The sequence below is a fragment of the Xiphophorus couchianus genome, chromosome 16 (genome assembly GCF_001444195.1).
Source record: "Xiphophorus couchianus chromosome 16, X_couchianus-1.0, whole genome shotgun sequence".
Lineage (NCBI taxonomy): Eukaryota > Metazoa > Chordata > Actinopteri > Cyprinodontiformes > Poeciliidae > Xiphophorus > Xiphophorus couchianus.
Window position 1 is genome coordinate 18,591,917 of NC_040243.1, and position 25,186 is coordinate 18,617,102.

General features: G+C 40.9%; 1 protein-coding gene across 4 annotated transcripts in view; it reads left to right on the plus strand.

Annotated features, from left to right (window-relative positions):
* Positions 1-761: 761 nt before the first annotated feature.
* tnrc18 (trinucleotide repeat containing 18) overlaps positions 762-25,186 on the plus strand; it is a 64,028-nt gene continuing 39,603 nt past the window's right edge. For 2 of the 4 annotated variants that reach the window (XM_028042437.1, XM_028042434.1), the window contains exons 1-3: positions 762-959; positions 2,717-3,073; positions 22,665-22,805. In XM_028042437.1, the coding sequence (XP_027898238.1) occupies positions 2,866-3,073; positions 22,665-22,805 (349 nt within the window). In that variant the 5' untranslated portion in view covers positions 762-959; positions 2,717-2,865. Of the gene's footprint in view, positions 1,007-2,716; positions 3,074-22,664; positions 22,806-25,186 lie in introns of those variants that run through there. The other 2 variants (XM_028042435.1, XM_028042436.1) reach the window with 2 other exon arrangements.

The following is a 25,186-nucleotide window of genomic DNA, read 5'->3' on the forward strand; positions in this document are numbered from 1 at the left end:
CATCTTTGTGCTAACGAGGCACCAGCACCTCGTTAGCTGGCCAGGAATCGAACCCAAGGCAACAGCTCTACCAACTGCGCCACTGTGCAGCCCTACAGGTAATCAATGATTTCAAATTGATTACAGCGAAATAGCTCTTTAGATTAGCACTGAACTTTAGCATCACAAACCTATGAACCACCCACTGTGCACACTCGTTTTTTCTACAGTAGACATAAAGAAAGATCACTTTGTTTTGCAGCATTGGTGCCACCCCATGAAGCAAGGACACCCTGGGTGAAGAGCTCCACATCCTGTATCATAGACCATCACTGTTAGCAGATGGGGGCAGGAAATTTTTTAGGTACTGAATGTTAAAATTGCCCAGAACGCTGTGTTTACGAGAGAACGCTTGAAAAGCTAAAGATAAACCCTCATGTCGATCCGATTCCTTCTAAAAGGAAATGAAAAAGCAAAGAAAGTCATTCATTACTCGGGTTAATCATTAATTATTCACTCTCTCCTCCTGATGAGCACTGAGGTCCACTGTAAAGCCTCCCCACCGCCCTCCATAGCTAAACACACCTCCCTCCCCTCTGAAAACTAGTCCCTCTCCTTGTTTTGATCGCTCAGTCTTGAAGGGAGAGGGGACCTTGAAACTGCTCTGCCTCCTTGCTCCATAATTGGTTTTGTAGTGCTGGCGAGCGGCCAGAGTGCGTTTTTTTCTTTCTTTCAATGCGCCAGGGACGTTGATTGACAGGCCGCTCAGCCAATCAGAGAGCGGCCATTTGAAACGTACTCGGTTTGTGTGGTAGTGAAGGAGGTGGGCGGGGCTTGTGAAACAATGCTGCGTTTCATTGCGGAGGAGGACGCGTCAGGGGCTTTCTCTCCCCCCCGAGTGATCCCCCCAGTTTACCTTCGGACCAGCCTGTAATGGACTACTCCAGTTTTTCCAGCAGCCTGGATGAATTTTGAGAAAGGTTTGCATTTACTAAAGCTCTCTTCCGCGACATTTCTCTCCGCAGAAGTAAGCGCTCGGAGTGTATTTTTTTTTGTAGTTTTTCGGCTTTTCTTTTTCCAGCAAAAAAATCCCCCCAAAAACAAACAGAAAAACTGGTGTCGGGTGTTTTAAAACCGAATTTAGGTTGTTTAAAAAAAAAAAAAAAAAGGCGAGCAAAAGGGCGCGGAGGTTCTGCGTTTCTTTCTGCGCTCGACATGTTTGCTTTACTCCGTCGCTTTCAAGACGTTTCCTCCGAGAAAGTTTCTCTGCGTCTTTAATGGAAGCGAGAAAAGTTTGAAACGTGGCTGAAACGCCGAGGTCCTCCGCCCGCTGCTGCCGCCGCCGCCGCTGCCGCCGCCGTCGTGCCGCAGGGGTTCAAACCCAAGTTGGAAACACTGTAACTCATTTTCAGAGGCATTAAAGGCAACGTTTGTCTAGTATGTTTTCATAAAAAGGACAAAAAAAAAAAAAATAAGGGTTATTGTTTTTTTCTTCTTATTCTCCTTCCGAGCGAGGCTCTCTTCTGATCCCGCCCGCCTGGATATCACGCGTCGCTGGTGTAATTGTGTTTTCCTGCAGCCTTTGAAGGGGAATTTAGGTTTGTTTTTGAAATAGATTTTTAATTATAACTTCCAATTAGTTCCTTCTTCTTTTTTCTCACATTAGTGATTAAAACGACGAGACCATTCCAGCACATTGTTTGGATCAACGTCGCAGCTTCTTGCTAACTAACTTTTTATAATCGAGTTTATTATTATTATTATTATTATTATTATTATTATTGTAGACTAATGCAGATTTCTGTAATATAAGGAAATAATGTCCACACAAGAATCGGTTAAAAACCCCCCAAACATTTTACTTCTTCGAACTACCTCATCACCGTCGGTGCGATGCTCCAGACTGTAAATAAAATAACAAAGTGCTGCTAATGTGAAGATTCAGTCACATTTCAGGTGGTAGATCAATCTAGTTCGGTTCTGACCAGCACCCACGTCCACTGGTCAAGCAACACCGTACTAAATTTACATGCGTGGGCAACAAAACACCGCTAACCCCTTGCTGTTTAATGATGCATGCTCTTTTTTTTTTTTTTTTGTCCCAACCTTATTTATTTTTAAACCGTTTGAAATTTATATTTGATGCGCCCTTTAGTATTTATGGACAGACTATTGGTTTACGCCTCCCCAACCCCTCTCCAAGAGAGCCGTGAAGGCATCTGGACGGTCGGATGTATGTAAACTAGATAATTTGTTTCAATAAATAAAATAAAATTAAAAAAAAAAAAGAGAGAGGAGCGTTTCACGTTTCTGTAGCGGGGATCCGGTGGCGTTTTCGCGGCGAGCGCAGAGCAGCTGGCCGCTACTGCAGAGCTCCAGGGCGGCTTGCATGGCTCGGTGTGCGGCGGGGCTGGAGGGGGGCGGCGGAGGAGGAGGTGTTCAGGCATTGAAACGTTAAATTATACACGTTAAGTTTGATTCCTGTGTTAATCTGCAGTTGGTATACAACCGGGGGCAGCTCGTTCGGTCCTCGCTCGAGTGCGGCTTTTATCGCGAATGTAGTTTTTGAAGTGTTTTTATAAACTGCGTCATTGCTGGGTACGGGCCGCCTTGTCGCTGGAAAAGAGAGAAATCCCGAAACTAACGCATAGTTTTGGTCTGCTGTAGGATTCTGCATCGAGTGATGTTTATCTTGTCGTGTTTTTTTTTCTTTCTATATATATATATATATATACAGGTCAGCAGTATGGCTGAGAAGGAGTCCGAATCGCCTGGGAAACTAAAGACACTATTATAGCCAGAATTGGCTTTTATTATTATTTCTGATTTTCCGGGACCTATCCGAACGGACGCATTTCTCTGCAACAACTTTCCCATCTGTGGATAATGGATGGCAGAGATTTCGGTCCTCCTCGATCCGTCCACGTCCCCCCGCCGCTGTTGGCGGGGCTCGCCATGGAGCCTCACCGACTCGGAGCAGCGGCGGCGGCCGGGAGGATCCCTTCCTCGCCCGGCCACTTGGGCGCGAGCCACCCGCCGCCTCTCCACTCCGGGAAATTTCTCTCATCGGCCATTAACCTGCATTCACACCACAGTAAGTGCTCAGTTGTTTTTTTTTACACGGAGAAGGTTGACTTTTGAAACCGCTATAGACGTAACATATTGACTGCGCAACAAGAAGGGAAATCTGCAGTTTTGTGGCTTTCGGTGAGATGCATAAATGTAGATTTCGGTGAGATGCACGCTCGTGACACCGAGGCAAGTTTTAGATGTAAACAGCTCATGTAAAGGATTTGTCAGCCTCTGCAGCGGAAAATTACTTGGCAGTTTTCAGCACAAGCAAAGCGTCCGTCATCCTTTCGGGCACAGATAGGTGTGTGTGTGTGTGTGTTTTATATATATATATTGGTGTGTGCTCGGGTTGGTTTGTTGCAGCGCCGTGCGGGTTTAGGTGGCAATGGGCTGTTGATGGGATGCGGATCATTTCGCTGTTGGTGCTGGGAGAGCAAACGCAGAGAGTGGGAATGGTGGAAGTTGTGTGACCTTATAGAGAGGGATGACAGAGCGCTGTTTACCCAGGGGACTGAAATGGCTTGAGTGTTTTGTGTGAGGGAAGAACGACGGTGGTTCCGTATTTGGAGTAAAAAGCCTCCAGTGATGGACCATTTGTCACATGGCTGCTGTTTCTTGTTTTTGTGCATCGTTTTTTCCTCCCCTGTTGGACATTCCTCTCTCTCCTTTTCTCTCTCTCTCTCTCTGCTGCTCTAAACTCCCAGGGGGATGTTTGAACAAAAATAGAGGAGCAGAGATACCGTGACTGCCATCATGCAGGTGTATGTGTGTACATCACATGCAGTTGACGTATAGCTGGTGATTTTCGTCTTACTTTCATTATTGGTCTCTCAAGCTTTTAAATAAAGGAAAGGCAGTGCATGTTTGCGCACAGTATTGTGATGCATAGTGGAAGTGAGCTGGCTGTCCTGTAACTGTATACATGTTGGGCAAATGGAAAGGACATTCGATGGAAAATGAAAATCCTGACTCAGTTACTTGCAGCTGGTTTTCTGCAGAGATCAAAATGTTTTCACCTGCTAGGATTTTTAAGCCGTAGCAGCTGATTGACATCAACATGAGCTTTGATTTTGCTCAAAGTATCAGGGAGGAATTAACTTTTTTTTTTCTTTATTACTTTAATGTGTTATAGCTGTTAAGAAAACAAAACAACATTTCCCCCAAATCTGAGTTGGCCGGTCAGGCTTTAAACAAAGCCAGAACCCAGAGTTGGGTTTGATTGCCGCTTCTCTTGTTTCTACATTTTAGATATTGTTTAATGAGATCCCAGAGGAATGGCTAGCACAGCGCTTTTTTTGCTGTGCACTGCTGGTCAACTGCTTGAAAGACAGATTTAGCTGTTTGGAAATATTTCAAGTGGCAATAAACTGCATTAAACACATTCACCTTAAATTTACCTATCTAGGAATGAAGATGGTATAATTTTTGTGGAGAACCTAGTTTTGTTAATAGTAAAATTGTTTTAGCAGCTGTAAGAGTAATTATAGCTTTTCTACTTTTAAATAGAAACCAGTACTTGGGTGTGAAAACTGGACTTAGAGATTATCATGATGTTTTGTGGAGCTAACAATAAAAGCGACAATAAGAACTGTTTTTCTGTATATTTACAGTTTTTTTGGCAATCATTGCCCCACAAACATAAACACTTGGGAGACATTCCCATTTGTAATACGATAATAAGTGTGATTTGTGTCTCTAAGCTGCACACGGTAACTGCATTTAATCACATTTTCAAATTTGTTGATATTCATCGATATTCTCATTTAACAAACAGTGGAGAAAAATAGCAAAACGAACAATCTGGACAGTATCTAATCGTCATTTATTGGAATTTATCACGAAGACGAGGAATCGGAATTTGAGATTTATCACAATAAATGATAAACGATACACAATTAGACCACCATACTGCGGTATTTTTACTCAAGGTTATACCGGGAGAATCCAACACCAACCCAGACAAACTTCTATCCCCTTGACGTTCTGTAGCTTCTGCAGAGCGAGAAAATAGCAGTTTCTGTTTTCTAATTCAATGAAATGACCCCAAACTAAAACCGCGTGGAGCCACACGGTGATGTCAGTGTGTGCAAAACCACATGCTTTTTTCACAAGTCCTGATATATTTGTTAGTGGTCTTACAGCTCAAGAGTTTTGGATATACGACAGTCGTTTGTGCTACTCAACAATAACATGACAGCTGCGTGTTTTCCTGGCATCGTGAACCCCGACCCCGGATGTTTTCTTCCAGATATGGGATGACTTTGGAACGAGAGTGAAGGAGTGAAGTTCCAGTAAAGTCAGGGCTCGAATGGCACGGCTCTGATGAAGCATTAATTTGACACTCCGACAAAGCCCACACACTCTATACACACACACACACACGCAAACAAGAAAAGGTGTCAGAGATGAAATCAGCTCACAGTGAGGGGTGTTGCAATGATTGATGGACGCATTGTTGGAGGGAGAAGTACCAGAGCGGGGGTTTTCTTGCAGGCTTTAGATGAATGGGATTTTTTTTTCTTTTTTGCAAGCCCTTGAAGCCAACGTGTGCCTGAACGACACAAAACGGCGTGTCTATTTAAAAACTCTTTCGGTTCGGATGACGCGACGTTCTCCGTTTTCCTCTCCTGTGGCTCCGAAACGAGCTGAAAACTGCTTGTGGTGTGTGTGCAGACTATGCTTTTGCAGAACGAGCTCGACGCGCAGCCCAGGGCGGTGTATAGGCGGGGGCGGACTGGGGGGTACGGTGGGGGGGAATTGACCCAGCCACCGGTCCAGTCCGTATTGGTAGTTGTAGCACTCGTTTTTAAGTGGGATATATTTTGTTCTGCCCACACGGTGACCTTCTCACTCCCCCCCACAACCAGACCGCTGTACGACACGGGTCATTTAGCTTTATAGCGCTGCTCTCTGTCAAATCCCCACACATTACAATAACCAAAAAAAAGGGATAGAAATCTCTCTTCCTGGTTTATAATCACACTATGCAGGCTTATTACATAATAATTAGCCAGCAAAAGCAAAATGAGCTGCTGTTCCTCAGATCGACATGCAATGGGAGCAGTCGAGGGATTTCTCTTGCTGTTTTCGTTTACGCGGCGGCTTTCACAGAAGTTGACATGACTTTTTTTTTTTCTTTTCCAAATTTAGAGCCGAGATCTCGACAAGAGTCGACTGTTTACATCTTCCATTTCGACCCACTCCCGAGTAGTTCTTGTTTAACTAAAAGCGAGAATGTTTTCCAAGTTTTCTCTGATGACATAATTGATCCCAGCAGCACATTGGAATGCATGGTTTAGCTGTGTATTAGTTTTCAGCGAATCCTATTCATCCCATACAGTTTAAAGAGTATTAATGGAGTTTTAATCGTTTCACTCAGATGCTATTCATAAATCATTTTGGAGAAAAATTGGAAAAAAAATGAACTCAACATGTACGAAAACAACAGTTAGATCAACGTATACAAATAAAAACACAATCTAGTTATTGATCTGGCCTATTTTTCTTTAAAATATTTAAATAAGGGGACAAAAACATCAGTTCAGTTCTATTTTTGTTCAGCATGTAACACTGCTAATGTGATTAACACATAAACAGATTACTGTGTAAAACAAGAAACTCATTTTGAGTGCTATGTTTCTGTTTTAGGTAGAACTGATTTGCTTTTGTACAACACAAACAGATGAAAGAGATAAAAATGAGACTAGCACTTCAAGTCACATCAATAATAATAGGCTGTGTAATCTTTTGTCGTTATGGAGATCAGAGGTGGTAAAATGGAGTAATAAAAGGTCTGATCTGCTAGATTAGAAACTCGTGGATTTTACTTTTAAGATTTTGCTACGTTCACGCCTGAGTCCGACTTTTCTGTGCACATGTGACCCAGATCAATTTTTTAAAATGGGTTTTTCGTATTTTTATGCATTTATTCAGGTCAGACCCCGGCCAGATCCATATGTTGTCCTAAATGGGATTCATATTTGATGTTTTCCCAAGCAACCTCCGTCTGTCTGGTCATCGAACTCTTTGCTCGTTTCTGTGACAGACTCGCAGTTCTGCAAAAGAGGAGGCGGAACGCGCCGAGATCAATAGTAAAAATGGATGAAAGAAGCGCGGCAGCAGCCTGCTCTGAGTGCCCAACCACTTGTTAATCGAGCCGAAGTTGTTGACAAGGTGTAGCATCCGTATTTACTTCTGCAATCACATGTAGCTTCACGTCAGCTTTTGCTCGTGCTACTTCTCTGCACAAAAAAGTCTATCCCTCCTGCTCTGAGGAGTCTACAATTATTTGTATAAAGAGAAGCATCACTTCACTTCATGTGACAGAAGTTATTACTTAACAGGGTTTTACAAATATCTCAGACAAAGTCATTTAGGCAACTAACCGTGACCAATCACGCAGCAGTTCACGTAGAGCTCTGTCGAAATGGTTCGACCAGGACCTGGCCATCGAGTTCATCATGCAAAAAAAAAAAGGCACAATTTTGGCACTTCAAATGAAGTGTGTGGGATCCTTAATGTATCCCTGGAGATTGTGGGTCATTTAACTCTGGGGTTCTGTTACGTGTAACCTTTTTTTAAATCTAACATTTTTATGAGGGACTGAAGTTGAAAGCTGAAAAGAATCAGACCTGGCAGTGACGAATCCAGCCTTCCTGGTTTCTGCTGGAAGTCTCGCTCTCTCACGCTCTTATTCAGCCCGAATGAACCACATTCAGACGTTGAAAATGTAACGAGGCAAGCCTTACTTGGGCTAAAACCCCAGTTAATGTTCTGCATGGTTGCTGGTGCAACCCAATCAACGAATGGGGTCTTATGAAGACTTACTTTTGAACAAATTCTTGTTGTTCGACAGCTGATTCTGTTTTTTATACTGAACTTGATCAGGAGAAGCTTGTGTTTACAACATAAAATGACTTTAATTGGTCCTTTTTCTACCGGCGTTTCTGTCTCCAGATTGCGGCCATCTGTCCTCTTCCTGTAGTTATCGTCCCTCTGGAGACACTGAGACACAACGAAATGTAAATGTGAGGAGAGGAGCCAGGAGATGGTTTCATTTCTCTGATCAGTGAAGCAGCGCAGCAGAGTGCCTCACAGCATCAGGAATTTATGCTCCTCGGTGTTCAGATTAAATATTTAGGTTAAAACTTTTTCATCGTTTATAGCAAGTGTGAGAACATTTCTTTTCAGATCACTTCAGTCTGAAGCAGTGCTACTTTACTATTTCTTGGCTGTAGCTTCAAGAGAAACTTGGAGTGCATTCACACCAGCTCTGTTTAGTCCACTTTAATTGAAATCTAGTTTGATTGTCGTAGAAAGTCCGCTTCGTTTTGGGTGGTGTGAATGCATGATCGAACTCTTATGCTGCCCAAAAAATGCGAACTTCAGTCCGACTAAAAACCTAGGTCTCGGTTTGGTTGAAACGAACTCTGCTGTAGTGTAAGTGCGTATAAAATGCCAAGAGGACTGGAGACCACTCCAGAAACAGGAAGTGTACTATATTGCGGGGCATTCTGGGTAAATACAACCAAAACTAGCGGGGGAAATGGTATAAATGGAAATCCTACTACTACTCCATTTCCGTTAACATTTTGTGAAGAAGGATGTTGCGCTCATGTCTTCTTCAGAGGTTTTTTTGTTGCTTCCTGCTGTGGTTCTTAGTGGAGCGCCACCACAGGCGAGGCGAGGAACAGGTTCTTCAAAGTTGTTTGTACCATTTGACACAGAAAACACCACTAGTGATTGTTGGGCAGAATCATGTAGCTTACCTCCAGATGTGTTGCAGCTCAGTTCAGTCTCTGCAGAATCCCTTTCAGTAGGTGTGTTTCTACTGTAGAGAAAAAGAGTGGGACTAAGACGCACGTAGCTGTGGTGCTGCTTTCACAGGGGAATGAAAACAGCTGGAGACTAATGTGGAAGGGGAATTAAATGGGCACAGTGTCTAAGGTGGAAGTCTGTGTTTTCGTCTTCTTCGAAGGTTACGAGCTGAGCTTGCTGCTTGTGTGTACGTGAGTGTAAAATGTGTGTGTGGGCGTGTGTACGTAGGGACATGTGATTCTGCTTAGTGCGGTTATGGCCGGGGGTTTTCCCCTGGGACTCTAGAAAGAAAGCAGGAGATTTATCTTGGCCGCAAAGCATTCATATAGTTAGGTAAATGTGGTAACCCTTCTGCTGGTCTCTCAATCTATTTCCCTACGACTCCCCCCACCACACACACAACCCCATGCACGCTCACACACACACACACAGAGAAAGAGCACATGCTTGTTGTAATTCATGGAGTTCACAGGGCAGACGACTGATTTCTGTACCAGTTTGTCTTCCCCGGTGCTCGCTTAGTGTTTCTGTTTGAATTAATGTGATGACCGTGTGTGCTTATATGTATTCAAAGCACAGACCTCTGAGTGTGTGTGTGTGTGTTGGAGGATGTGGCTCGGACACGTCCTAGCTCAGATTAATTGAATCCTTCAGGAGAAAAACCAGCCTCCTTAAGAGAATGCACAAGGCAGTGCTGCCCCGCTACAATAAACCTGTCACACACAGACAAACTACACTCTTTTCTCTGTCACACACACACACTGTCAAACACACACCTGTCAAACATAAGAGTGATTGGATGGTGTGTGTGTGTGTGTGTGTGTGTGTGTGTGTGTGTGTGAGAGAGAACAAGCAAGCCATGGCATGTTGAAATACCCAAAGCATTAGCTAAGTCATTCACTGGGCCAGACCCCTCCCTTTTAAAGCAAACAACAGCCTCAAACACACAAAGGTCACACACTGCGCTGTCTGTCTGTTTGGCTACATGACTCCGCTTCATAAGCCAAATAAAGCTCGGGTAAATGCAGGGTGACTTTAAAGAAACACCCAGTCACTGCTGAACGCATGTTCTTCTTCCAATGAAATCGACTCAAGCTGTAGGAGACGGAGGAAAGTTTGGCAACACGACAAAATGGATCAAATTCATACCAATGCTTTAGTTTAAGTGTAATGTTCACTTTGAGGTTTTGATATTGTGCGTGTTGTTTTTCGTGCCGACACTAGGAACAAATCAGTTACTGATATTAAGGTACTTAAAGTTTTATCGTGATACTTTGTGGTACTATTATGATAATGATAAAACTTCACGATTAGAACCGTTTATTACTTCTTTGTTTAGGTATGACTGTGACTGCATGACACAGCAATTACAACCCCACTAACAAATACTGCTCTTGAAAAACATTCCCATTTGTAATGGTCTTCTTTAGGAATAAACTTGAACTGCATTTAATCATATTTTCACATTTATTTAGGTTTTGAAGCAGTAGTAAAAACAAAGAGGTAAATATGAACAATCCTGGCAATAGAGTGTTTTTTTTTCTTAAACATTAATTGATATTATTGTGAGGATAAATCAGAATTCTTACAAGAAATGTATCACAATCAACGGTAATCAATACAATAAAAACGCAGCCATAGGTTCTAGTCGGGTTTAAAAGGTTATGTTAACTTGTTCTTAAAGAGATCTGATCTCAGTTTGTAAACCAGCTTGTTCTGATTTTAGATCATTTCAGTTTCTCTTTAGAAACTATGGCACCGGAACTGCCAGTGGTGACCTAAAAATCACAATATTTGTTGATACGGCAAGGAGACCACAAAATGTATTTCTGTGAAAATATCACTGCATATCAAAAAGTTTTATAAACACAAAAGCTGCTCTAAAAATACAGTTTCTTCCATACACCCTTTAGGTTAAGTATTGCTATTGTATGTCTAAGCTTGCAATAATTGTGCTTAATAATACTTCAGTTTTTTATATTTATTTTACTCATTCTCTCATAGAATAAGAAGCAGGGAAATTAGTTCAAACAGCAAAAGTAACATTTTCAAGAATAATAGTGCTATGTCAATAAATCACAGTAAATATTTTCCAGATAATAATAAACAAACCAATAGTAATTTGTCCAAAAGATGTTAAATATGGATTCAAAGTATCTTCTAGTCTTCCTGTCATGAGCGATCATTATTTACATTGTCCTATGTAAAGCAGCTGACATTGTAAACTGTCTTGAGCTTCTCATATTAGGATTATCATTACAAACACATCATCCTTCGTGTGTATTCGTTAGAGATGGAGATAGAGATTTCCAAACGGCTTCCAACATTTTCTAAACTACCATGTCTGTTACCGACCGGGACCAGAAGCTCAGATAAAAACAAAACAGAAAAAAATTCTTCTTCTTATCTGCTGCACGTCTTGCTCTCTCTCACTTTCTGGCAGCCTGAATAAACTGCCTGCATGTCATAGAAAATAGTTTCCTGTATCGTCGTTTCCTGTATCGTCGTTTCTAAACACCGAAAATCGGTGAGCAGTGAATCTTCCCTCAGTCACAGAGTTACTGAAGAGAGTTGTTCTTGGCATGATCTGGTAGCTGGTGAGCTGCTTGCTGTGTGTAGACTTTACCTGAGCAGATAGTCCCGCTAAATTGCAAAGCAGCGAAAATGTTCATATTCCACCTAATGAGCACCTGCAAAATACCATATATCTGATAAAGTCTGCGCATCAAGTAAAAATGTTCAATTTAGATATTTTGAATGAAATGATCAAGACGTTACTTTTACAGAAAACATTTTATAAAATCTAAAATGATATTTTATTTTTCATGTCTGTGTGAAATCGTCATATTTTGACTCAGAAAAGGCAGATGCCTGGTTTTTACAAGTTCTTTAAAGTCAGCCCCACTTTCTTTACTTTTATAAAAATGTGTGTTTATCCGCGTCGCCGCCTAGCTGTATGTGTCATTTACTGTGACACGTTGTTTTTTTTTGCCACCAAGCATCCATCCATCCTGAGAACATCGGCGCTGCAGGGAACTGTACGTTGGCTTTTTGTCCGGCTGGATTTTGGGCGGTTCAGTCCCATTTCCCCGGTTGTGCTGCATCGCTGTCACACACTCGTGCCTCACTGAGCCAGTGATAATGTTATTAGTAACACTCATGCTTTTTCTCCATTTCCCATTCATAGCAAACTCAGACTTCTGGAAAAACGCCTTCTTGTAATTGATTATTTTCAGAAGAGAGCTTGAAACGCTGCAGAATATCTGTGCCTGTGGTCCTGTAAAATGTAAACATGTTTTATTGCTAAAATAAAATAGGCCTGAAACAATTAATCGCAATTAGTTGATTATTGAAATAGCTGTCAACTAACTTAGTAATCGATTAATTGTTACCTGGAGTATGCAGGCTCAAAAAATGGCCATTTGCTGAAAGACCAACGTACTCAGAGAAGTAATTATGCCAAAACTGCACAAATAAAATCTACATTTTATATTTAATATGAAAATCCTTCTTGGTCTGTGAATATGTTCAACAAAATATCCCAAAATATCTTCCTCTTTCCTCCTGTACTGCTGCACGCTTTCGTAAACCTTCCACTCGTATCTGGCTTCTCCTTCGTGCTTTCACACATACAGCACTCCTTTTGTAATCTACGTTTCGTTTGAACTTTATGTTGCAACACAAAACAGCTAGTATTTGGTAGGTAAAGTGTGGGGTGGCATAATTCCTGGAAATGCTATTTTTATCACACAACACCACCATGGACACTTGGGAAATGCAAATGAATGCCTTGTGTGTTAACACAATAATGTTTGTTTTGAACATATGAAGCTCTGAAATGAGTCAGAGGGAAAGGGTGGAGGGAGTTATGAAATGTGTCTTCCAGAGAGCAGCGGCAGCAGAAAGTCCATTCTTTTAGTACTTATGCTGCTCTGACTCCCTGTTTTCACTTCATCTCTTTAAATCTCGTGAAATGCCCCATTTTCACCTCTTCCATCCAGAAGGATTTGTTCTGTTTCCACAGGCTTTTGGCCTTTCGCTGTGGATAAATCCTCCTGGGTTGTGCTGTGAGTTGCCACAGATGTTGCAGTTGAACCAAGTAACATTTATATTTTATAACAAAAAACATTCAGAAGCATTAGATTTCATAACTGTTGAATCCCAGCTTAGTCGCTCTTTTTCTCTGCCCAATATCAAGAACACATGCTACTACACTCTTGATTAAAATTGCGACTAATTACATCAACAGTGATTCTTTGTCTTTTCTTCCCCTTTTTCTCATTTCCATGACACAACAGCGTTGCGGTTTCAAGCTTGATGCGAGTTCCGGCTGCATTTAAATGCATCCCATTTAATTATTGAATCATTTGAACGTCGCCAGCTGCGTCCCCATGAGGAGAGGGGACAGAAAACAAGAAGAGAGGAAACCGTTCCCAGTGTGGATGTTTGCCTGAGTGAGTTAGCCTGCAGCTCAGGTATGCAGGCTTCAGAGTTGTCTTGGTCTCCTCTAGATGAGCGTCGAAATGTTGTTGCAGTGAGCCTAACTGGATGATCTGGTTGGTCTTGATCTTTGTTGTAGGTCAGTGGTGTTAAACGGTGACTCATTGGTTTTGGCTTGGACTTTGTCTCACCGCTGCTCCGGGTTTTGGTCTTGGTCACGACTCATGAAGTGGTATCTCAACCACTAAAAGTATATCTGGGGCACCTGAATCTATTCCTCGCATATCGAGTCGGAATGTATTGAAACGAAATATCCCTCTAGGTTTGGACGATACGGCTTAAAAAAAAAAAACTAGGGATATACTGATCCACTTTTTTCACTTCCAATACCGATATCCGAGGTTTAGTATTGGCTGATACAAATCTGATATAGAAAAATATTACTGAAATGACTAACAACGTTTCTTCTTTTTTTAAACAGACATAAATGTAATGAATTACACATTAATTTGATAACTCTGCACCAGTACAGCTCACTTAAATACACTAATAGTTTGACCAGCTTAGTCAAGCATGTAAAAACAATAACTTTAATTTGTTCAGTGCAGTTAGGAGTAGAACAGCTAATGTAAAATAAATAATAACAAAACTGATATAAACAACAGGTTGACTGTCTTGGTCAAATGTACAAATAAACTGCAACAAACTTTCTTTCAAATAGTTCAGAAAGTGCAATTAGGAATTCCAAATATAGTGTATAATAAATTATAACGTCTCTCAAAGCACAAAGCATAGAATTTTTTCAATATCGGTACCAATACAGATATTAATAATAGATCGTGCGTCTCTATTTCTTATATACAGAGTCAGAATGTATTAAAATAAAAATTCCTTGTAGGTCTGGGCGATACGGCTTAAAAGTATATACTGTATATATATATATATATATATATATATATATTTGGTTTAATTTGATTTCTGGTTTCATACATTTTTTCCTTTTATTTTCTCAAACAGAAATTACAAATAACAGAAAATATTTCCAAAAACTGACTTATTTCAACAGTCTATTTTGAGATTCGACCTGAATTTAAAGTCCAAACACAAAGAAGCTGTGAAACCCGCATGTCAAACAGGACGGTTGGCTTTGGGCGTGCTGACATCACTCTGAACTGTAGAAACTCAGAGTTCATTGGTGGAAAACAAACCAAAAAAATCCACATGTTCCTAAAAATTTAATCTTTAAGAACAAGAAATTTGATTAATTGCTAAAATCGATTTAATAAGCAGCTCTACATTATATCAAACTTTGCATCAAAATAATCTTTTGCTGTTGCAATTTAATGATGACAGTTGCAGTTTGACAATATCCGTGGTATTCATGGAGGTTCTGGACCACAAAAACTACAAATAGCTGAAATCCTTGAATACGTGAAACTTCCTCTAAAAACACATAACTACTGAATTAATATGCATCAATACGCACAATGGAAACTACAATCGTCTTTAGCTCTTCTTTTGCAACCAATCAATGCCAAGGAAGATAAATGGCTCTCCTGGATTGGCTGCTTTGCAAACGCCAAAGTGTAAAGTATCATTGTTCCTATATTCCAGCTTCCCAAGCTGCACCTTCTTTCAAATGTTTGACTTACTCGCTACAAAATAAAATCTGCAACTATGCCGGTTTTCTGTGAATAATTTGGAGTCGCGTTCCTCAGAAAGGTCCCCAGATGGGTGAATTTGCAGAAACCGAACTGTGGGGAGACTCTCAAACTGGCGTGCACCAAACCTTTCCCTTCGGTCTGCCTGAGCCCGAGACATTTCTGAGAGAATAAAGAGTGTCTGGGTGTGCGAGGCCGGTCGAGACGTGAGTCATAAAACCTCCAGTCGTAACATCAAGAAAAAGAAAAAAAAAGATGCTTCTGCAAAGTTTCTGACTCAGGAGTGCTAACGCTACATTTTTCCCGATCCTGTAATACTAAAACAGTTTTCCTCCTGTTTGAAACTACAGTATATACACTGGCATTATTTGTAGGCCTACTGCATTAAAAAACTCCAACTCAATCCTGTGACGTTTGCGGTTGCAGCACGACCAAATGAGGGGAAGCTTCATCTTGCCGTTTTGTTTTAAGAGGAAATATCTGAAATAATTAGCCTTTATCCCGAACTTCTAACCACAGCAACGAAAACAGATTTTTGGCCGAATCTCGGAACACAAAAGGGGGGGAAAAAATCCTACCAGTTTACCCAGTGTGTCCCAGGCGGCGTGTTTCTCAGTCGTGATGAACGGCTATCGGTTTCCTGGTTAGTTGCACCAGAGATGGATACTTTTAAAAGCAGACTTTTTACGGTCGTTTGCCGGGAATAAAACCCAGAGATCAATAGAGGATCCCCTCTCAGCTAACCCTGCTCCAAATACCACTGATGGATAACAGATGGGTTCACAGAGTCTGTGTAGGTGTTTGTGGTGTGTGTGTGTGGTAGACTTTTATCCCAGAGATTTCTCTCTCACATTTTGTTTGCTTCTGGACGTTTCCCAGCGTTGTCGTTTCTTTTTTGGATCGCATTTCGGTACATCTCGTATTGATTTGCTGATCGAGGATCTCTCTTTGGGTTTTTTCTGGATTTTTACATTTTCCTTCCATGTGGGCGTGCTAGCTAGCGCTTCTTATCCGTCTCAATCAGAATCGACTTCCATCCTTTCCTCTGATGCTGACATTTTCTTTCTTTCTTGTTTCTTTCTTATTTGCTTTCGACGAGGATCTGAAAATGAACTCTGGAGTCAGAGAGCGCATCTCTTGGCAACTCGCTCCAGTGTGGTAAACTAGCTGTCGTTTGAACCGCGAGCCAAATGCAGTGTGAGTGTGTGTGGCGAGGCAGTGGGAGGGGAAGGAAGGAAAAGGGAGAGAGAAGAGAAATGAAAGAGTCATTCCAAAACATTTCCCTCTCAGCTTACATTTGGATGTTGTTCCTGGAACAAGGAGGGTAAATGTTTGCCTCGTTCCGCCCCTTCCCACCTTTCCCCTCCCTTACACCATTCAGGAAGGGAAAATGGATATATATATTTTTTTTTTATGTTTTCCTGTAGGAAGTTGTGTATGTGCCTGCATGCTGCGCTCATATGGGAGGAAAAAACAGCCTCCAGGTAGCTGAGATTGATCCACGCTCTGGTGAGGCATCTGCTCCTCCAACGTGTTTTGTTGAAGAGAAAGCTGCTGACATTAATACAACTTTTAACATGTGGAGGTTGTAAATGAATTCTGTTCGGCTTCCTCGGAGGGATGTTTATGAGTACAACTCCCTAAACATACCAGGTAGCAATTAGAAAGTGAGAATAATTAGACGGAATAACATCAATTTCACGCGATACCTGCCCCATGTGGAAGGAGAGCTGCCCTTTCTTGTATTACTAACACAGAACATAATGTACTTGATTGGGATTTTATGTGAACATATACAGTATATATATATATATATATATATATATATATGGCCCCTTTTTCTTCTGACACCCTTCAATGAAATACTGAACGACTTATAGGCTTCAGTACCTGCATTCTGCAAATAAACCAGGTTTTTATCAAAGGAAGACGATAAGCTTGCAATATTTTATTCTTTCCTTAAGTATATTCGAGGAAGCTCTTTTATTTTTTTTATTAGAAAGTAAAGACAAGGTTTCCCCCAGAAAACCTGCTAGGCCCGGCGGTTGGGTGCTACGGCAGTCATCCAGCGGCCCGTCATTTTTTTGAGTTAAAAAATGTTTAAAGCTGACAGAAAATTTGAAAATATCACTTGATAATTATGTGTTATTGGAAGATTAACAGCTGAACACCAACTATAAAGTATTAAAAATTAAAACATTTTAAAAAGACCCCACCAGAGCTTAACCTGGTGGGGGCACAAGTAAAGCCTGGTGGCCCGCCAGGCTTATAATTCACTGGAGGAAACTCTGAAAGATATTGACGTTCCTTCACAATGTCGAAAAATGGAAAAGTTTGGAATTTAAAAAAAATCAGTTTCCAAGAGATAGCTGTGTAAAAAAATCATCCTATGTGAATGTGATGGAAAAGATGACAATAAGGTCACATCTGCTAGTCGTGTCATATGAAGTGTTTGTCAACTCTCACCAAAAGAACTATTTGGGTTACATGTACGAGGTTGGAAGTTTGTTTTCCACAGCTGCATCAGAACCAGAACGTCTCGCCCTTTGTTTTTCATTCCTTATCCTTGTATAAAACCTACGTGTAGTCGCTGCCTGGGAGAGCTTTGCATCCAGGCCTGCTTCATCATTAATTGTCCTACAAGCTCTCTGTGTTGTGCACAATACATGAATAAACCTGATTGAGTGATTTCACCTGAACAGTGCTTGGAAATAGTTTTTTTTTCCACGACAGTGAATAAATTCTGTCGTCTAAAATATGTTAAAGAAAAAGAATAGCTCTCTAAACAGCATTTAATTTAATATTCTATTATTCCTCAAATCAATCAAATCGGATCCTGAATTTTTTTCCTTATAGATCTGTTTGGTTTGAGTTACTGAGAGAAAGAACTCGCAGATAAACGCTCATTATAAAACTTAAAAGGCTCGTTTCGCCTCTTTTCGTAGTTCAGAGTTTGAAACCGGGTCTGATTTAGTCGGTACAGTAAAGCTCCTCTTCATGTTGGAACGTCTACAAACAGAATAAAGGCAGATAAAACTCCATCTAAAGAATCTCCGTTTACTTTAGGATTATATAATCCAGGCCTGACTAATCTTAGTGTCCGCTTCCTAAGAAGAGCTGATGCATCTTGCAGAAAAATTACCTGGTGCCCCCTGCCTGCAGTGCTTGTTCAGATCTTAGCTTCATCTTGGTACTTTATTTTACAGAAACTCACGGATGATTAAACACAACTAGATACTTTACTTGTACCTAGAAAATCTGTTGAAGTATTTATTTTAAAATAAAAAGGTGTGTGAACCCTGAATTATGCACACATTTGTGTTGTTCTATCAAAAATAATGAAAGTAAATCAACTTAATTTCTGGTTGCAGTGTGTGGATGAAACTCAAAAATCCTTAATTTCTGCCAAAGCAAAAATTAAATGTCATATTTAATATCATCCAAGTATTTTCAAAGAGTCGTCGTGGATGTTGACGCTGTTGTCAGCCCTGCAATGAATCTGAAGTTGCCTGATGACTGCCATGACATGCTAACAGCGCAATTTCCAGGCAGCAGAGGCAATATTTCACAGCAACAACACCTTCATTTGTTCGCAGGCACTGCTAATCCACCTCATTTGTTTTTGCCGCTCCTCTTTAATTTTCTATCTGGCTGAATGGTTAGAAAACCTTTGGTTCTGCTCTGCGTTCATGAAGTTTGCTTTTCCACTCCTCTGGGATTTGGGGTCAGAGTTCAAGTGTCGGAGTTTGGGGATGTCAAGTAACTCCAAGTTGTTAAAAAAAAAAAAAGAAAGAAAAAAAAGCAATGCTTCAACCAAAAAAAAAAGAAGGAACAAATCAGATCGGTATTATTAAATGGATTAACAAGGCACATAATCAGTGCCTTGCTAATCTTGCAAGGCACTGATTATGTGTTGACTGGTAAATTCCTCTACAAAGCATAGATTTATGACTTTAATAATTCTTGGCATATTTACAAAAACATTATATATATTTATTTATATTCACCGGACCAGGCAGCAGCCCAGGGCGCCGATTATTATTATTTTTTTTGGGGGGGGTGCCCATTTTTTATCTCTTTTTTTTATTCTTTTCTTTTAATAAATGTGTGTTCTGCAAGAATTGTGCTTTATATATCACTCAAGTGAGTTGTAATCATATTTTGGGGATTTCTATGAAGACAAACAATATTCAGGTAGTTGAAAATAATTAAGAAATAGTTGATTTCTTTTGGAAACAACATGGAGCTGTTGGACATGAAGTATTAAACCTGCCACACATCAATTCATACCTGTTTTTGTATAAGACTTAAGACTGGGCGATAAATTGGTTTTATCAATTAATAAATTTTTTTTGTGTTTGAACATTTATTTTCTTTTAAATTGGATTGTTTTTTCGCCAGTGTCAGTCTGCGTAAGGCCGCCATCTTGTTGGTCAACTTTACAGCTTCTGTATATTTTAATTTTAAAGGTCAATTTAATATTGGGGCCTGGCTATGTTTTATGAGAATAAAATGTTATGTTTAAATTGAGAATAAAGTCTTAATATTAAGAATATTTAGACTTCTTCATATACAATCGTACAACAAAGTTGAAATGACATGAAAATAACGTTTTAATATTACCAGAATAAAGTTGTAGCATTAGGAGAATGGGATAGTAATTCTATGAGGACTCCAAAATGTACAATAAAAATTAAAATGAGTAATTAGTAGCAGGCCTTTGAAACAATCGATCAAACGACTGACTCTATTTCCAAGAATCAAAGAATAAGCTGCTCACATCTGATCTTGAAAAGTCTAGAAATATTTATTCCTTATTCCATTAAATTGTTCCTCTGGTAAAATCGAGTCTTTAATCTGCTAATATTGTTGCTACATTCTTGTAATTAAACAGTAAAAAATAAATTGTAGTCTGGCTCCAATACTCCATTGTACAACTCACAGGAGGGATTATTGAAAGAAAAGCCACTTTTTGACAATATTTTCTGTCATCTGTAAATTCTTCTTTAGAAAAGAAAGCAAGGAAATCTGGTAGAAAAAACAACAACATTCAGGCCTTAATGTCATGTCGTTTTCATTAGTAAAATAATTTTTCTTTAGAGGACAAAACTCGCTCCAGCCCAGGGGCCCGCATCCTTGTAAATCCGGCCCTGTACATTCACATAACTGGACTTGAAGGGCCACCAATCCACACACAGCGAGAGAGAGAGAGAGCACATGTGGGATCATTCACCAAGCCACTGCAACCACAAAACACAATGTTGCCCTTAAACACATGGAGCACAAACCCACGCCCACAGACACACACACATCCATGCAAACACGGTGAGACCTTAATAAATCTCTATGTAATAAGCCCGGGTGTGGAAGGTTCCACCTACGCAGTGTGTTCAGAGCAGAGAATAAAGGCTGAGTGTATGTATATATATATATATATATATATATATATATATATATATACACACACACAGCTCTGTGATTAATTGGAAAGCTGCATTTGGTATTGATTTGAAATGCGGAGTGTGTGTGAGAGAGAGTGCACAGGCGCTGACAGACTGCACCTTTAATGTACTGATTTAGATGCAGGGGGAACTCGGCATGTCTCTGAGATTCCCACCGGAGTCATACAGAAACACACACACACACATTCGGTCCCTTTCCCTGCCACCCCCTACACACATGGTTAGGTTTATCAGAGTAATGGCGGTGCAGTAATGGGCGAGGACGAGGAGGATGATGGTCATGCTGGTGGTGATGGTGGGGGTTGGCTGAACCATGAAACTCCTCAGAGGACCAAAGCAGGCAGTAATGATTCAGAAGGGGTGTGTGCGCGTGTGTGTGTGTGTGCGTTCGTGTTCTTGGTGAGATTGCAAACACAGAAAGGGCAGAGTCAAATAAAAACAATCGATAGCTGTATCATGTTCAGATATGGGATTGTTTTACGAGGACTCGGTGGAGGAACTGGCTTTGATGGCGCGGCGTGCTTTGATCAGACCGCACGTGATTTCTAGAGCCTTTAATGGCCGCTGCAGCTCCAACCATCTCTGATTAGGACCGGGCGATGTGGCCTTTCCTCTGCCTACATGTCCCAGAATGCTGTGTGGTTCTGGATCGGAGTTCAGTGAATTTATTGAACACTATCAAACATGGTGTCTGTTCATAACATAGCGGCTTATTCTTGCCATTGTAGACAGAAAAAGAAGAGGAGGAATAAATCTCCCACCATGAAATCTGAGACAATTTCCATCTAGAAAGCAAGGAAATTTCTGAATTTGAAAAAATCAAAAACTCTTGACTTTGAAATTCTCAAAAATTTTAGACATCTCAAAACCTTTTTGGCGGAAATGTACTTCTCCTTTCTACAGTGGTCCTAATACGCCGTCGTATGATATTGATCATGTATCTACAGCTATGTACATTATTACTGATTTATTGTTCAGCCCAATCTCTGAGTGATTTCCATCCGTCTTTCCATGAAGAAGAAAAGCATCCAGCTGGCATGATGCTGCCACCACTGTGCTTCACAGTAGAGACGTTTCGCACTCGTACCGTTTTGCATGTAGGCCAGAATGTTCTGTTTTTGTCTCATCTCATCACATTACCCTCCTTCCGATGTTTCCGGTTTTAATCACGTGGTTTACAAATATGTGCTACTTTGGGGGTTTTCTCTAAAATTCCCATGACATACATACGCCTACAATAAACAATAAATCAATTAATCGTATAATAAATGACAAGAAACTCAGTAATTTTCAGTTTCTTGGTTTATCGTTTTTTCCTCTTTTCTGTCTTTCTATCAGAACTGGTCTTCAAGTCTGGTGCTTGGATCTCAACTATCCCCTTTTTTGAAAGACAGTTTTGCTTACAGAGACTTCATAATTAATTTTATTATGAAGTGTTATTGAGTAAATAATGACACTTGTAATGCAAAGTCGCTGTTTATGTTTATGACAGTGCCATGTCAGTCTTATGCACACCCCTTCAAATGAAATGTTGCCAAGAATTTTTATTTCTTGTTTCCTCGATTAATTTGAATTCATGTTTAATTTGAGTAATGTTTAAAAAAACAGATGGCGGTATCAGAAATTACTATTTTTTTTACTATTGTTCCATGAGAGCTTCAATAAATAAAAACAAATTTGATTAAATGTAGTTACTATGCGCGCTTTGAGTCACATTTCAAATGAGAATATTTTTCGAGAGCAATATTTGTGTTTGTGCCGCTATGAATTAGCCTGTTGCCTAAACAAGAAGTAGCAAATAGTTTTACATTGTCATTTTTAGCGTTATCGCAATAGTGCCGTGAAATATTGTGATAAAAATCCAAGTCCATGCTAGCTGTCGCCGTGCGGCATCTTTATTTGATGGTGTAAATCAGCCGGCCCCTGGGAGAGACATTCCCCCGCTCGCCTCCACTCCTGTTGTGGTTTTCAGCCTGCAGCTACGTGAACCGTCCCCGTCGTGTTCAGCCAGCCTGTCTGTGGTCTGTGTTGTTGAGATGGAGCGGATGGCGGTTCTGTAATAATGTGATTACAGCATAGAAACATCGTCGCGTATTGATTGAGCTTCCTAAACCCGGACATAAAAGCACAAGAGTAAAAATCCATTCATGTTGTGTGTTTTTTTTTTTTTTTTTTAAAACTTTGGTTCTGGTGGTTTTTCTGGGTGACTGAGAGTCTCTGTGCTTTCTCGCAGGTGAGGCCTTCCCGACAGGCTCCAGTCCCTTCCTGTCAGGTTACCCAGGCCCCTCCTCGTTGACCTCTGACCCCGCCTACAGGTTGGCCAATCCCAGCAGTCTGCAGATGGCACAGCTCTGGGCGTCGCACGCTCACGAAGGTAAATAACCCGACGAAACTCCGGCTTTTCTGTCCGCTGTCTGCCCATAATTCAAAGACACCAGCGTTGCCACGGTTTCAGGACTGTTTTTTGCTGGAGCTCAATCCCCAGAAGGCCCGTTCTTCTTCTGCTTCTGCTCCCACCAGCAGGGTCCCGTTCCATTTCTGTGTCACGGCCGGCGGCTCCACTCTCAGCTCCGTCCTAAATGCGTCTCTCTCTCTCTCTGTCCTCAACCAGTCCTTCCCTTTCTTTCGCCCAACCTCTGTTACTGTAATCTATCTTTTTCTCCTTCGTCCTGCTCGGCACGTCTCAGTCCGCCTTTCTCCAGCGCTGCTGCCCCACTTTTCAGTGACATCTTTCTCCGTGCTCTCTTTCTTTCCGAGTGTCTTTGTTCGGGACTGCCTGACGAGTGATTAAATCTTGCGTCTCTCTTCGTTCCCTTGTGCCTTTTTTGTGACTCCTTATCGCGTCGCATCTGGGTAGAAGGTCAGATAGGAGGAAAGGCATCTGACACTGCATGCTGGCGGCGTAGAGAAAAAAGGACAAACAGATTCCAGTTAAGATTTCCTTTAAAACTGATTGCATCACCTTAGAGGCACAAAAACCTGTTCAGCGATTCAGATTGGAAGCTGTGTGATTAGGTTTTTTTTATAGACTTTAGACTTTTTTTTTAGCTACTTTCTCTAATCCAAGGACTTGCCAAGGGTAAGGAACAAGCTAGTGATTACATCTGTGATTGTAACTCACTGGTCGACCTTAAGCTTCCTGCAGTAACAGTAATAACTCTGACCTCCATAAAGGAAGCTTATATTTTTATGGGGTTTTTTAATCTCCTGCCCTGCTACACCTTTTATGATAAAACCAAACAATCACAGATCAAGGTTTGAGATACATAAATGAATTGGTACCATGCCAGGATATTTTATAACTACATTTAAAAAACATAGTTTGTTTCTGTTTCAGTGCAAAAACCTTCTGTCATGATACAATGACCAATGATGAAACAAGCATTAAATGTCACATTTTGCCAAATCCCATCTTCAAAATCACCAAGCAAATATACATCAAATAAGTTGATCCATGTTCCACGTACTGCTGATCAAATGCAACTCTTAAAGGAAACTCAGCGTTTCGGTATCTTGAAGTTTGTTCCAGATTTGATTCTCCAAACCTGATTTGGTTTTAAAACTCTTCTTTCGTTGGGCGGCCATGTCTTAGAGCAGGGGTCTCAAACTCCAGTCCTCGAGGGCCGCAGTCCTGCAGTTTTTAGATGTGCCACAGGTACAAAACACTGGAATGAAATGGCTTGATGACCTCCTCCTTGTGTATATCAGTTCTCCAGAGCCTTAATGACCTAATTATTCTATTCAGGTGTGGTGCAGCAGAGGCACATCTAAAAGTTGCAGGACTGCGGCCCTCGAGGACTGGAGTTTGAGACCCCTGTCTTAGAAGGTTTGCCACTGTCCCACGCTCTTCCCGTTTTCAGATGATGGACGTAGCAGTGCTCTTTTTCCTGCTCTTAAATAACGGCTACTTTGTGTTCAGATCCCAATAAAATACGTTGAAGTTTGTGGTTAAAATTTGTGAACGTTCACAGGATGGTGAACACTGCAACCGAGAGGCTGTTTGACTTTATATTCTGACAAAGGAGGAGGAGATATCGCATGAATGACTGGACTTGGACACTTGATCTAAGTTTAGCTCTAATTGATGCTTTGCTATTTGAAGCTAAAGGAACTCAGTTCTGCCCAAAGGCTACAAAAGCCACATAACTCTCTTGATATTTTTGATATATCTTTGATATGAAAGACATCCGTCTCAGGCTGAGAGAGATTTCTAATACCCGATGTCTGACTGTAAGAGCAGCTAATGTTTTCAAAAGCTGCAGACATTTCCAGCCAGGGATGCTACGCCAGGACTGTAAGTCTTCGTGTGCAGCTGTTATCTGCGGTTAAGGGAAACTTTACGAGAAACTCCTCCTGCATAGCTCCACTCTTAAACCACCGTGCCTTTTTCGAGTGCCCGCTTTGCAGCTCCTTTCTTCTATCCCATAACAATCCCACCGCTCTTCTCCATTGAGTTTTCCATGTAGGCGGACAGGTTTGTTTAGTTTTTTTTATTTCCAGTGCTTTGTGCCAGAGTATTAACAGTTTTCAAATGGAGAACGCCACACCCTTATGTCTATTTTCCGTTAACGTTTGTGTCTCGTTAACAAAGCATTCTCGCTGTTATTTCGCTGATCCATTTTTAACATTAAACTTTGATCTTTTATTAGTTCCTTCCCTTGGTATTGTTACTCATTGTTTTTTTTTATATAGATACCGTGGGGGAGGGTTTAGAAGTTTCCAAGGCGGGGATCTAAATTAAGATCTAGTCTCTGA